This window comes from Aythya fuligula, chromosome 7, assembly GCF_009819795.1.
Source record: "Aythya fuligula isolate bAytFul2 chromosome 7, bAytFul2.pri, whole genome shotgun sequence".
NCBI classification, from domain to species: domain Eukaryota; kingdom Metazoa; phylum Chordata; class Aves; order Anseriformes; family Anatidae; genus Aythya; species Aythya fuligula.
The window spans coordinates 22,525,782-22,541,113 of NC_045565.1; the positions used below are offsets into that span (position 1 = coordinate 22,525,782).

General features: G+C 36.4%; 1 protein-coding gene across 4 annotated transcripts in view; it reads right to left on the reverse strand.

Annotated features, from left to right (window-relative positions):
* ADGRA1 (adhesion G protein-coupled receptor A1) overlaps positions 1–15,332 on the reverse strand; it is a 275,807-nt gene that overhangs the window by 38,931 nt on the left and 221,544 nt on the right. For all 4 annotated transcript variants that reach the window (XM_032190930.1, XM_032190931.1, XM_032190932.1 and 1 more), the window contains 2 exons: positions 6,411–6,538; positions 5,367–5,490 (listed from right to left, as the gene is read on the reverse strand). In XM_032190930.1, coding sequence (XP_032046821.1) covers positions 5,367–5,490; positions 6,411–6,538 — 252 coding nt within the window. The remainder of the gene's footprint in view (positions 1–5,366; positions 5,491–6,410; positions 6,539–15,332) is intronic.

Consider the following 15,332-nt stretch of genomic DNA (forward strand, 5'->3'; position numbering starts at 1 on the left):
AGGGCAACAAATATGGTGAATGGTCTAGAGGGTGAGACATATGAGGAGCGGCTGAGGGCACTTGTTTTGTTCAGCCCAGAGCAGAGGAGGCCTAGGGAAGGCCTCACGATGGCTGCAGCTTCCTCACGAGGGGAGTGGAGGGGCAAGCGCTGAGCTCTGCTCTCTGGGGACAGCGACAGGACCTGAGGGAACAATATGGAGCTGGTACAGGCTGGGTGTTAGGGAAAGGTTCTTCGCTGAGAGGTTGGTCAGGCACTGGCACAGGTTCCCCAGGGAAGTGGTCACAGCACTGAACCTGGAGGAGTTTGAGAAGCGTTTAGACAACACTTCTTAGACATGGTTTCATTTTTTGGGTGGTGCTGCATGGAACCAGGAGCTGGACGTGTGGGTCCATTCCATCTCATGATTCTATGATCCTACCTTTGCTATAAGCGGGGCTTACCTTCACTGCAATGTAAGTTTCACTAAAATTGTGTGGGAAGGGCTATGTTTTGCTTACAGAACAGGGGTTATGACTGAATATGTTAAAGGTATGATGCTTATTTGTAAGAAGGCTTTCCACTCACAAGCCAAATGATACAGAAAGAACTATCAAGACATATGCATTGAAGCCAGCATTGCACCTAAATCTGCTTAATAACAGCAGTTATTATGGGGAAAATTTTCTCATTTCCCTGGACTGTATTCCTAGAACTGGGGATAAGCACCAGCCTACTGAATAAAAGTTTGCAGTTTTCTGCAGTAAGAAGATGCTGTCTTTATGTGCTCCTTCAGCAAATTTCAGCACCCCAGAGGTTAGAAGTTCCACACGATGCAATTGCCATGGGAATGACCAGAATACAAATTTATGCAAAACATCCTGGCACAAAACAAAAACAAACAAAAACACTGCCTTACGCAGCTCTAACCTACACATATTTTTTTCCCCTTATTTTTTATTTTATTTTATTTTATTTTTAATATTTCAGATAAATAAGGCTGTCTCAGCCAGTTCTATTTAAGGGAAGGTATGGATATTCACTAACATTCTGATTAAACAATTAATCCTTCACAGAAAGAAAATAAAATCTTTTCAGTGAAATGGAAGGATTTCAAAAATTCCTTGTGGTTTCTAACACCAGTGGAAATATGTCGTGATCTTAAAGCATTTAGCCTTAGAACAAACCCGTTCTCACTTCATGGTTAGAAAATTCATAGCAAGAAGTTGAGACCCAAAAATGAGATGGGTCTCACCAGGAAGGGACCAGGAAGTACAATCTTCATCATGCACATCTAACTCCACAACATGAAAACTCTTTCAGTGTCACTGGTCGCTGCAAGCAAAGTTTCTAGCCACTGATACTCTTGCTAGAACATATGATTAGCTCTGTTCCTCTTTTGGGAGAGCTAAGCAGTGCAGCATTAAAGACCTCTCAAAATCCTGTATATAGAGTATACTTCTATATCTCTTGAGATGCCCTAAATGGCATACTCAGAAATACTCTTTTCTCCTCTTTCTATAATATTTTTTTTATCCATGTATCCAGAGCTCCCATCGAAGTTGTGGCTCTTAACTTCTTAAATCAGTAGGCCACGAAGTGATCATGCTACCTAGTCTACTAGGATTAAAAAAAATCAAAAATTCTGTCCCTTAAAATAACCTTTCTGTCTCCTGAGTCTTGTGCCCCTAAGCCTACTTATTCTTCATGCTTCAACATGTGTAGTGGGACTAACCATTTCATCCCCTCATGGCCATAGCCTCAGGGCTATGATGCTTTACAGGAAAATAGGGGGTGCCCTCACTCTTTCAGACTGAGGGTACAGAACCAATGCCTCCCACACTGTGGAGAGTGATCCAGCTACAGTTGTGTCTGCCTCCATCTCATTCGTTACAGGAAAGGAATAAGCCTTCTTCCCTGCCCTTTGAAGGATAGTAATCTGAGGGCCTAAGCAAGGGAGATAGAAGGGATTGGCTGCATTCTCCACCAGTTGGCTCAAGCACCTTTCTGTCTAGTGTAGTGTCTCTGAATCATCTCATTATGCTGTTCCTAACACAATCTTTGCCTTGCAAATGAATGATTTTGGCATAAACTCAAAGCTCTGGATTCTACGTGAACAGCCAGCATTCAGTGACACTCAGAGTCAGATTTGTGGGTAATCTCAGTCTGTAGATATAACCTAATTCACACAGGAAATCTGTGAAGCAATTAGCTCTTCCAGACCAGCATTCTAACATCAGTTTTCTTTATAAATCACAAGTAAAGACTGCATAGCAAATATGTGAGTGAGACTGTCTATACAAAATCCTCTCTGAAATTGGTATGCAGATTTAAAAGTAAGTTTTTAGATTTTTAGATTCCAGATAAAGATAAATATCTTACTATCTCTGAAAATACATTTTTTAATTCAATTACTTTGCCTTCAAGGAGATATGAAGATTCTTCCAGCTATCTATCAGAGAAAATTGGTCCATTTCTATAGTATTAATTCCTGCCACTTAAAATTAGCCTGGGCCACATCATATAGAGGGAGAAGGTGATCCAAATGAAGTAATTTTAAAACCATCCTTTTTGGTTAATTATGAAGAAAAAAAATAACCCAGTCTACTACTTCACTTGGGTAAAAATGTTGCAGTGAAATTTTTGTGAAAATTTTAGCAATAATTACAATTAGAAAGGTAGAGGTTCAGTGGCTTTGGCACCACATGTCAGCTGTTATGTCAGAAAATGCTTGCACTTGGAAGATTCCCTTATGCACTCAGGAAACCTAAAGTGCAAATTACATTACTGCAAGGAGAAGCTGTGTTTTGAATTTAAACAGGTGGAAAGATACCTGTACTAGAGCAACACTGATGAGGTCACATGCATGATATAACTAACATTTTAGTGCTGCTTGAAACAATAATATTTTTATAAATATATTCTTAAACTCTAATACCAGCTTTTTTCCACAAACTCAGACCTGACACATGACCTCATAGCAGCTGCACAGATGTACCTTTCATTGGTCTGAGTGATTCAAAAAAATTCTATATTCAATGGGCAGAAGAAAAGGAGCACTTTGCATCCCACCCCTGCTTAGGCAAACTATGGGAAGCATTCAAATATGTGAGTTTCTCAGGAAACCATTAGGAAATCTGATCTCTCTTAGCTTTGGCACCCTGAAGGATAAACCACAGGGTAATCCTCTCAGGGTTACCACAGGATGAAACAGGCACTGGTACTCACAGAAGTTTGAAGACAGTCAATGTCATTAGGCAAGAAAAGGTCCATGGTGGGGTACAATGTTCTGGTAGTAAACATTTGTTCAGCCTGTGTTGCCAGCTACAGGAGTCTTGTCTTAGATTACTTGGACTGTTGCATCAGTCAGCCCTACCGTATTCCATCAATTTCTACCAGGAACCAGAGAATGGTGTGTGTCTTGTGTGTCCTGTATCTTTGCTGTACCTTATCTTCTGACAATGTCTAAGTGGCATGATGTCACATCAATAAATAACTTAATGAAACTGATTAGAAAGCATATGTGGATCCATTCAGTTTCCCTAAGTATGCACGTTTCTCAGCATCTCAGGGCTGCCCCTGTACCATAGCACTATACAGTTGTCACTGATAATGCATTTTATGAAGATACTCCTGTAGTTTATGTATTACTCAACACATTATTAATAACTCATTTATCTTAATCAATTTTTCATTATTACTGCTAACACTGCATTGTTACCATGCAATCTGCAAAGTAAATAACCAGACAATGATTCTAACAACAGATGGTCATTTGTGATCGTGTAATTACATGGCCATGGCTGCCCTACAAACTCATCTTCTACCCTCACTTGCAAACTGCGGATAAAGACAATGGTAAATGATATTTCAATTTGATAGAACTCCCAGATTAATTACAATGCAATTCACTAGATATTGTGAGATAAGTATCTCAGAATAATTTCATGGACAGCTGTGTCAGTTAAATGAAAAATGATGTAATGTACATATGTAGACTTTATAAACAGAACATTATAAGTGCTTACAGATCTACTGGTGCTGTTTACAGATGGTCATGCACAAGTATACACAAAAACTTTCCAGAGCATCTCACTGAAAACTAGAGTAATAACTCTTAAACTGAAAGTTGTATGCTGCCTATCACGGGAACTCACGGGAACATATAATCTATTTTTAAAAATTAATTTTATGTTTCATAGTGCACAGAAGTTGGAGTCAATATACTTCCTTCCTTCAGTCTTTTGTATCTCATTTTCCTCTAACTTCCCCATATAAATAGGTTACCTTCTTATGCAGTAAGTATTGTAGTAATAACTCAGACCAGCATTCTGAAGCAAATTTATCTAAAACCTTCTAAAATTTTAAAATGACAGGATAACACAAGTACAAAATATTATTTCACAAATAGCCTTAAAATTCTTCATTCACTTATTATGAAGATTCAAAATATTCTATCGACTTTTAAAATAAATCATATTTATGATTTCACAAAAGCCTGAAGATTACACTGCAACAAGTATAGGTGTATTGTCTATATTTGCATCAAGCAATAATAGTGAAACAACCATTCATTGCTTTATAATTTCATAAATATATAACACAACAATTTATACTGAAAAGTTTCCTAGTTATGTTATTTTCTTGTTTTTCTTAGACAGGAATTATTCTGAGTAAGATATGTAGCTTGCTGTTTATTATTCCTTGTAACTATTCAGTTTGAACTGTATATCTCAGAAAGTGTTCAGGTAAAAATTGTAAGATGATTTTTTACACACAAATACAGAAAGTCAATTAATTATGTGCTACTGTTTTCAGTATGCTTGCTGAGAATTAGCAGGAGTGCTTAGATGAGTAGTGCTATGATTTTTTCTAATAATAGAAATTTTACAAAGTTTTTTTTTTTTTTTTTTTTTTTTTAATTCAAAGTGTGGACATTGTTGCGAGCCAAGAAATAACTTGTTTTAGTTTAACAAACCAAATGGCCCCTATGCTTACAGTAGCACAAGCCATACCTGCTCTGTGCATCTCTTTATGCTGTACCCCTGGAAAGAATGGAACTATGAAAGATATGAAATAGTCCATAAATCTTAAGTGTACTGTGCTTCGTCTCCTTACTGTGAGCTGTAATTAAAAGACATAATCATGCTATAAATATTAGTCTACCCAAGCAGACACTTAGGGATGCCAGCACCATCCTCAGATAAATGGCATAATAATGACTTATCATTAAGGTTAGAAAAGACTTATTCTAAAGAACTTAAAATCCACAGACAAAGTATGAAAAGAAAAAGAACTAACAATATTATGTTAAAAGATACAATTTCAAGTTTTAATTATCTAATAAGAATTACTTATTATATTAAGTATATTAAGGCACATACTTACAGCTTGACATATAATTGGGTATTTAATGCGATTGATTCCACCAGCAAAAACAGCAAAGGTAAGAGCAGTATGGAAACAAAAGTTGAGAAGCATGTGCCATCCTTTTCTGCTTATTCGGATTGTACTGTTGAAAAAAAAAACATTTAAAAATGAAAAAAAGCATACCGACTATGCAAATTATACTTTGGAAAAATGCTTAACATGATATAATTAAATTCACTGATTCCTGAATACCTACACAGCAATATGCTTATAGAACACAGTCTAATTTATACAGCACTGAAGTCAAAAATAGGGGACGTAAAAAGGGTCTACTAATTTAAAGGTTCCTCCATCAAATCAAACATCTAAAGAAGAGTGAGAAAAGCAAAAGGCTTATTGCATAACTTCAGATATGCAGGTTTAACAAGACATCTCTAAAGAATTAAATGGAAGCTGAAGATCAGAAGTCATTGCATTAAGTTCACTTAATTAATATTTAGCAGCTTCTACAGTACAATACTCTTTTAAATTGCTAATGGTCTTTAACAGAAGTATGCAGTTAAAATGACATTTATATAAATCTTTTATATAAAAGAAAACACAAGTTTTCTAAAACCAAGAAGACTTAAAAGTTGAAGAAAGTTTCTTTTACCCAATGACAGTAGCCAAATCTTTCAACCAAACCAATACCCGTGTAGCTGTCCTAGGTGCTGCTGTTTTGCTATTTCAACAGAATTTGCCAGACAAAACTTTGATAGTGCCTGTGGTTTTATATTAAATTGTCAAGTTAGAAGTCTTAAGAACTATACACAGACCATTTAGAAATACATCTCAGGAAAGATAAAGTTTGGTAAAGGTTAATATAACTTTTTTTTTTTTTTTGGGGGGGGTGGGGGGAGGTAGGGATGGGGGGGTGTCTTCTCTGGTCTAAATCATGTTGACAATGTTGCCATCCAGCAGCAATTCACAATATTTATCTTCTCAGTAAGGGTTAGAAAAATTGCAGTATCTCAATGTAACTCCGATCACTCTAACATAAGTCCTTTAAAACTGGATTCTTACCTGTGATGGACAATGTAGGTGATAATGGAAGCAAACAGGCACAACAACATAACTGCAGTACATGCATATACCACAGGGTGCAGAAACTCCCCTGGGTACTGGGGGAAAGACAGCACTGTCTTAAAATCCTATGGAGAAAGCAAAATGATTTAACACTGTTAGGCATGTGTGAAACTCAGACTTCATTTCAATATGACCTGTCATTTCTAGCTGTTTCCTCTCTAGAGCAGGAAAATAAGATGATGAACTTTTTATGTAGATACAGTTCATGAATTTACATTGACATCAGACTGCTCCTTCCTCATCTGCATACACTTTGCAAGAGAAATTAGCCTTTTTGTATAAGCAGACATATCCTAATTAAAAAACAAACAAACAAACAAACAAACAAACAAAAAAAACCTGAAAAAGTATACAGAATATTATATCTTGCAGGCTTTAGTAATATCTGTTCCTTCAGATAACATGAACTTTATGCATGTATTTTACCAGGATATTAAATACAAAATATCAAATTACCATAAAGGTCTCTAAATGGCATACAGACAACTTCAGAAGAACCACTCAAAGGAATGAAAGCCCTAAGATTACATCCAAAATATTGACTTAGCAGCTCCTATATTCAAATACCATCCCCAGTTGATGCACCCCTTCTGACCCAGTGACCTTCATGCTTAGAAGCAAATACTCTACTACCTATACAAATTCAAAAGTAGTTTGACAGCTATATTAACAGAAAAGTAAAGATCTGCGTATTTCTTTTGGACCTGCTAGTGTCTACTAACAAAATTCTTCATAAAAAAAATCAAGAAAAACATTAATATCTTTGTAAAATTAACCATATTAATTTCCCATTCTAAAGTACTGGATCTCACAATGAAGAAATAATAAGAGAGCTATGTCTGCAGGTGAAATGGATGGAAAGCAGGAGACTGTTACAGAAAACAGTGTCTTCACACTGTCTGAATTAAACAAAACATTAGATTTCCACTGTAATACACTAAGCCACATCTGTTTGTGGCACTACATTTCTGGAAAAAAAAATATATATATATACATAACTTATCACACAAGTGCAAACAAAGTATTATCTGTATGCCAATTTCCATGGGCAACACCATTAACTGTGAACTGTGCACACAGGAACACACACACATCCTAGCACAGAAAAATGCAATATTCAAAAAAGCTACTAAAATACAATCCAGGAAATACTAACACTGAAAATAATGACAAACTGTTTTATTTATTTGTTTGGTTTTTAATCTTATTGAATTTGATTTTTTTTTAATTTTAATTTTTTTGAAAAAAAAAAATTCAAAATTGAAATTTCAATTTTAGGTTGTGGTGGAGTTTAGCTGCCCAGTAGGGCAAAACCATCACACTTGGAAGAAAATATAATTTTCTTGAGGTGAAATTTCTTCTTGGATACTGGGACGTTAATGCTAGTACTTTTCTTTTTTTTTTTTTTTTTTTTTTTTTTTTTTTTTTTTTTTCCTCTTCAATTACATTTGCATGCAGAGAGCTGCTTTCCAGCACCGTTTGTGTATATGAATTTGTCCATGTACAAGCAGCTAACATTCATGAGTACATGCAATTATTAAATTAGGGAACAAGGCACAGTTTGGTTTACCTCCCAAGTAATATATGCTGTAGTAGTCATTATTTTTCTTTGTAGCAGCTTTAAACTTCCAAAGAGTGATTGTAGCAGTTTCACCAGATGTGTATTAATTTCAGACATAACCAGAGCAGCTTATAACATATATAAACAAGAATATCAAAATGAACAAATAGCATGAACTAGATAGCAAATCATCATCACAGCCTTCTATCACAGAGTACCACAGTACTCTTCAAGTATTTCCTCAGCTAGTGTGTGTCCCTCAGTTTGAACTCAGTTAAATTTGTTCAGTCATTTGTCCCATACACAAGTACTCTCCGAGCCCTGCTGAGTATGCCAGGACTCAAAGTCAGTGATAGAGTCACTTGTCACAGAGGTAATCTTATACTGTCTCCTAATATTTTTGCAACTCTTCACCACATTTTTTTTTGACAATTAATTAACCATTAATTAACAATTAACAATTGTTATATTGGACAATTTAACAAGAAATACTCTGCTGAAAGTGTTTACTCTTACTAATATAATCATGTTTTGGTATACTAATATAATCGTGTTTTGGTATACTAATAGCATAGTTTGTTGAAATTTTAGATATATACTTGCTTCACTCTGTATTAAGAAACCACACTATAACACCATTGCAATAGTGAAGTTATTTAAGTCAATATATATCTTGGACACTTCTGGAAGAGTCTGAAAAATTACGAAAATCATGAAGAATGAAACACACTGAAGGTACACATTTATCTAGCAACAAATGAAAATTACTTTGCATCATGTGGCATCAGTCAGTGTACTAAAGAATTATCTTTTATATAGTTTAAATGCAAGTATCAGCCAATCACTATGTTTTAATACTTATATAAAAGAAAATGCCATATGTTTTACAGGAATACAGACGTTTTGCATGCAGAAGAACCAAGAACAACTGGCAACTTAAATCTAATTCCATTTTTAAATCTTCATTTTTATCTCTTTTCAAATCTTGTACAGCAATTAAGTGGTAAAACTTTTGAGTATTATAATGTGTTACATGTATTACCAATGTAGAATATATTTTTAAAGATTTTTGTACTGATTTCATTACAGATATGCAATAGATTCATCTTGTCTGCTTTTTAATGACAAATAAATCTTATTGATTTGTCAACTTCCCCTGAGTAATCCTCCGAGGAAGAGAGCATGCAGAAAACACAGTTTTATTTTGTTTTGTTTTGATGCTGTATGCAAAGCAGCATAATTGCATGTTAGATTTAAATAAGGCAGGTTTAGTTTATTTTCTGGAAGTGACCGAAATGGTGACAGTACTGAAAAAAAATGGGAATTATCTACAGGAAAATGAATACACACAAAACTGTTACCTTTACAAAGGAAATGCTGTGTACAACTCCAAGACCAGTAAAATACTGTCTAATGAGACATCATCATTCATTCACCCTCATAACATTATGTGGTGTAAATACCACGGTAGCTCACAAGGCATGATAGAAATTAGTGATGGAAATTAATGACAAAAGATATTTTATCAGCTATTTTGTCCATCGATGGGAATTACAAAAATATCAGAGTGCAAGTGGGACTGTTTCACTTGAGTCTTCAAATGCAAAAATCAACTAAAATAGACACATCTCTCCTGATCACTTAAAATTAAATATGGAAGCATAAAAAGGTATAGACGAATTACATGCCACGGGCATCCCTGAGATATCTAACAACAGATGCTGAGAAAGGTGAAGGGAAGATATGGTGAGCTAGTATTAAATACCTGGTACTTCCACGAAATCATATATGTTAAAAAACTAGAAATCTAGTTTGTGTTGTAACTTTTTAAAAATCCATATACTGATATTAGATTATATGTTTATTTTTGATATATTTCTTATAACAATATAACTAAGAAAGTATAATCTAATTGTTTTTTGTGTTTAAAGCACGATACTTGAAATTGTTTTCCCCAAGGAATTCATATCCACATGCCCCAGAGACTTAAAAAGAGAAGTGCATTTGAACAATCAGTTACAGTGAGAGTTAGATTCCTCATACTTAAGCAAACCAAAAATCACTTAGGTGCCAAAGTCTGTTAAGATGCTTAGCAGCACCACAATAAGGAAATTAAGTGAAGAACTGGGTCACTACAAGGAGCTGAAAACACTGCAATGCACACTGAGTGGAGCAGCTGATATGCTAGAAGGCAGAGTAGCCATTTGGTGGAATCTCAAGAGGCTGGAGGCATGGGCTGACGGGAACCTCATGAAGTTCATTAAGGAGAAATAAAAGTTTTCCATCTCTGGGATAGAGGAACCCTGACAGCCATACAGTTTGCAAGACAAGTGACTGGAAGCCAGCTTTACAGAAAAGGATCAAGGGGTATTGCTGGACAGTAAGACAATAAGCAAATCTGTGGTGAGCCCCTGTGTCATGTACCATTAGCCACCCATTGGGCTGTATTAGAAAACCACAGACAGCAGGTTGAAGGAAGTGATTATTCTCTTCTATTCAGCATTTCGAGACCAAATCTCAAGTAGCGTGTCTGCTTTGGAATGCTTCAGCACAACGAAGATGTTGAAAAAATGGAAGTCCATTAGAAGCAACCAAAACAATAAGGTGGCTGAAGACCTAGATCCTAGGGCTTAAACTTACATCTCTATCACCCAAGAGTTGGGCCATTTTACCGAGCTCCATTACAGTCTGGATCCCTTTACACCGTTGTGGAAGCTGTACCACTGAGAATGGAAGATCCCTTAAAGCAACAGAAAGCAAGAGCAAATAGATATAAAGAGCTTGAGCCAGAGGCCTGCTTTGTTATAAAGTTAGGGCATTTTGAAGGACATGAACCTGTATTTTTGTTCCCAGTGCCAAGCTACCTTATGCATTTTACAGCACACAAAAAAATACATACTATGCAGTATAATTTAATGAAAAGTAGATATAATCCAAGGAGAAAAGAATTAAAGAGATCTCGCTCTTATGATTATACTCACTTTAAGGCTTTGTACAAAAGATTAGAACGTTCAAAATATTCTGGAAAAAAAACAGAAACCTTCTGGGAAGTTGATTTCAATACAGTGCACTAGGCCTAAGCACTGTTTGCTATGTGAACAGTACATCCCAGCTCAAAACTCAGGTGAAGAGTGTGCAGATCTTTGCTAGGCCACTGACTGACAACAGAGCTTGGAAACTTAGCTCTACACTACAGGAAGCATCTATAGTTGCTTATCAACAAAAATTACAAAAAGCTTATTCTTAAAACTCCCTCTTTAAAAGCAGCCTGATTTATCAAAGGATTGAATGGCTTTTCAACAGTCTGTTATGGGAAAACCCTGTGTTTCCTATAGGGAAAATGTCAAATACCATAATTATATCAAGCTTCTAAATAACATCTCTGTAATACTTCCCTGACTCATGAATTAATTTCTTGAACGGTTTAACAGGCTGTTTAACTTGGAGAAACCCTGAAACATGGACATTTAGAAGACTATTTTCAGGAGTGGACTTCATGAATAGGTAAAAGAAATCCTGCAATTTTCTCCAGTCACATTGAAAATACTGAAAAGGTAGTATTTGTGGTGCTGTGATCCTCCCAGCTTGGAAAGGCTTCAGTCTTTCAGGAAATGCTCATAAAACAAGGGAAAAATCCTTTAACTCCTTTGGCATGATCCCTTACTAGTACGTTGCCTCTCCACAATTTCTCCTTCACACAATTTTTCCACAAGGAAAACCTTCACACAAGGTTTGCTTCCAGAGTGGTTTCAAAATTTGCTCCATTTTTGTCAGCTTCGTCTCCTCAGCCGTAATTATCGCCAATAGCCATCCACTTTTCCAGTGAATGACTCCTTTCAGTTGCAATAAAAAACAACTCAACAAACAACAAAAGAACAAACAAAAAAGAAACACACCTATGTTATTTGGAAGTAGTAGATATATGATGACAATAAAGGAAAGGAGTTGTTTCAGTTGCAGATGACACCAAGTTAGGTGCGTGTGTCGATCTGCTTGAGAGTAGGAAAGCTCTGCAGGAGGATCTGGATAGGCTGCACCGATGGGCTGAGGTCAACTGCATGAAGTTCAACAAGGCCAAGTGCCGGGTCCTGCACCTGGGGCGCAATAACCCCAAGCAGAGCTACAGGCTGGGAGAGGAATGGTTGGAGAGCTGCCAGGCAGAGAAGGACCTGGGAGTGATGGTGGATAGTCAGCTGAATATGAGCCAGCAGTGTGCTCAGGTGGCCAAGAAGGCCAACGGCATCCTGGCTTGTATCAGGAACAGCGTGGCCAGCAGGGCTAGGGAGGTGATCGTCCCCCTGTACTCAGCTCTGGTGAGGCCGCACCTCGAGTACTGTGTTCAGTTTTGGGCCCCTCGCTACACGAAGGACATCGAGGTGCTTGAGCGGGTGCAGAGAAGGGCGACGAAGCTGGTGAGGGGCCTGGAGAACAAGTCCTACGAGGAGCGGCTGAGGGAGCTGGGCTTGTTCAGCCTGGAGAAGAGGAGGCTCAGGGGCGACCTTATCGCTCTCTATGGGTACCTCAAGGGAGGCTGTAGCGAGGTGGGGGTTGGCCTGTTCTCCCACGTGCCTGGTGACAGGACGAGGGGGAATGGGCTTAAGTTGCGCCAGGGGAGGTTTTAGGTTAGATGTTAGGAAGAACTTCTTCACTGAAAGGGTTGTGAGGCACTGGAACAGGCTGCCCAGGGAGGTGGTGGAGTCACCATCCCTGGAAGTCTTCAAAAGACATTTAGATGTAGAGCTTAGGGAAATGGTTTAGTGGGGACTGTTAGCGTTAGGTCAGAGGTTGGACTCGATGATCTTGAGGTCTCTTCCAACCTAGAAAATTCTGTGATTCTGTGATTTTTCAATTTTATGTTTGTTCAACCTATCTCCAAGATTAAAATAAAAAATGCTAACAATATTTATTAATCCATTTTATCTTAATTGAGAAGAAACATACATAGACTTAAGAATTTTGCTAGTGATTATTTGTCAGATTTGAGAAAATTACTATTGACAAAGCAGTCTTGTCAGGGGAAAAGGATATGCTGTACACAATTACAGTAATATCCATCACTATTGAATTGCCATTCTGTTCTAAGAAAAATGAAGGGAAGAACAAAGGACAAAGTATGTCAAAACATATTTAGCAAATTTTGAAGTTCAATGTTACTGTTGGACATTTTTGTTATCTTCTGAAGAGTTTTTACTCACATGTACTTCGGCTACAGGGCACTAGATTGATTATAACATACATAAATTATCTTGAAAAATTAAAATATTGATATACAGCTCTGATCACAAAAGAGCACAAATACATAGTATTTATGCAACAAATATTTATAATTAGATATATTAAATCTTCAATATTTAGTAAATTATATTTCTAAGCTTCAGAACATATCAATTCATAATGTTACTCTAAATCAGAAAATCAAATTGCAGAGGTTTATAGTTTGATACCTCAGAACGTTTTGGCCACCTCCCAAAAGAAACTAGAGTGAGACGGTCTCTCTTCCAACCTGCAGATACCAGAAGAAAAGACAAAGTAGGGGACTAGCCTAAACACACAGTATATGAAGGGAAAGGCAGGAATAAACCCAGGAGTTTTATTTCACAGTATTTACTCTCACCACTAGGTCATACCATTCAAAAGCTGATCACAAAAAAAGATAGTGCTGTATTACGTCTGGAACTAGTGTTTCATTTCCATCCACTGGCCCAACTCAGAGCACTGTGAAAGTGTGAAAGCAATGTGAGGAAGGAGCTCATATATATTCACTGGAACAGGCTCCCCAGGGAAGTGGTCACTGCACCGAGCCTGTCTGAATTTAAGAAGAGATTGGACTGTGAACTTAGGCACATGGTCTGAACTTTTGGGTAGACCTTTTGGGTAGACCTGTGCGGTGTCAAGAGTTGGACTTGATGATCCTTAAGGGTCCCTTCCAACTCAGGATATTCTATGATTCTATGATTCTATGATATATCCTTCTTTCCAACTCAAATGCCAAACTGTACTCTCTCTCATTGACATCACTTGAACAACTGTCATACAGAGAAATGAAATAGCTCTACATGAATCCTCTCACTTGAAGCATGCTCATGCTTATTAATTATCAATCATAGTTGATAAATCCTTGATTACCATCTTTCTAAAAAAGGACTCTACAAAACCTTTATTTTAACCCTTTTATGGTATCTAAGCAGAAGCAACTTTTATAACAGTTCAGTGAACTTTGTCTTTCTATTTAAAATGATGAGGACCAAAAATGATGAATCAGAATATGTTATGTACTAGCCATAAAATGGACAGCTAGATTAAATGAGTCTTCTATTTCATCTTGTTCCACAGGATACATTATTCTGATAGCACTGTAAACCTTCAAGTTCACTATTACTTTATTGCTGCTCTTCAATTTACACATATTGCTGCTCTTTAGTTTGCTGATATTACCCCAAAACATAATAATCAATTATGAATTTTTATAGCTTAATAGATCTGAGAATTAAGAATAAAAAAAAGTATCATGTTATTCTAGCAAACTTCGTCAGCTACATACTGTATACTACCTATTTTGAACTTGCTGTCCATTTGTTAGTATTTTAAAATGTATTAGACAGGTGGGTGTGAATTCAGAAGAAACATATAGACACTTTATATTGTTCATGTTATAAAATCATAGCTAAGCAGAACAATGAAATACGTTTTCTGGTATGAGAACTCAACTGCCCAGAAAAGTGTAATCTATATCAAAGAGAACAAACTTTGACTTTATGCCACAAAATATAGATTAAAATACTTGAATGAAAATGGTTGAACAAAATGAAGTTACAGAAGTGTTCTAATAGCTGTTCAGAAAGCTGATGGAACACATACTTGTGTATATATATATATATATATATATATTATATATACAAATATATAAATGATTTAAAATCAGACATCTTTTTTCTTAAAAGTGACTGTGAAATACAAGATAGGGAACAAATTATTCGCTACCGTTATCAATTGCAAAGAAAGACTGAGCCTCACATTTTATTTACTTGTCTTGCACAGATAAAAATGAAAGATGCACACAGGAAGAAAAGCAAACTTGAATTACCGTAACAAAATAACAAAAGTCAGAAGACCTAAAACAGAATTACATACCAGGTACAAAATCAGCATTAAAAGGTACCTCAGCTGTCTTTGCGGTTGCGGAAAACCCAAACTGCTACTTTTTATCTGATATAAATTTGCATTCGGCTTTATAAACTGAAAATTGTGACCCTTATGTCCGTATAGTTACACAAACACAGCAAAAACATGGAATTGGT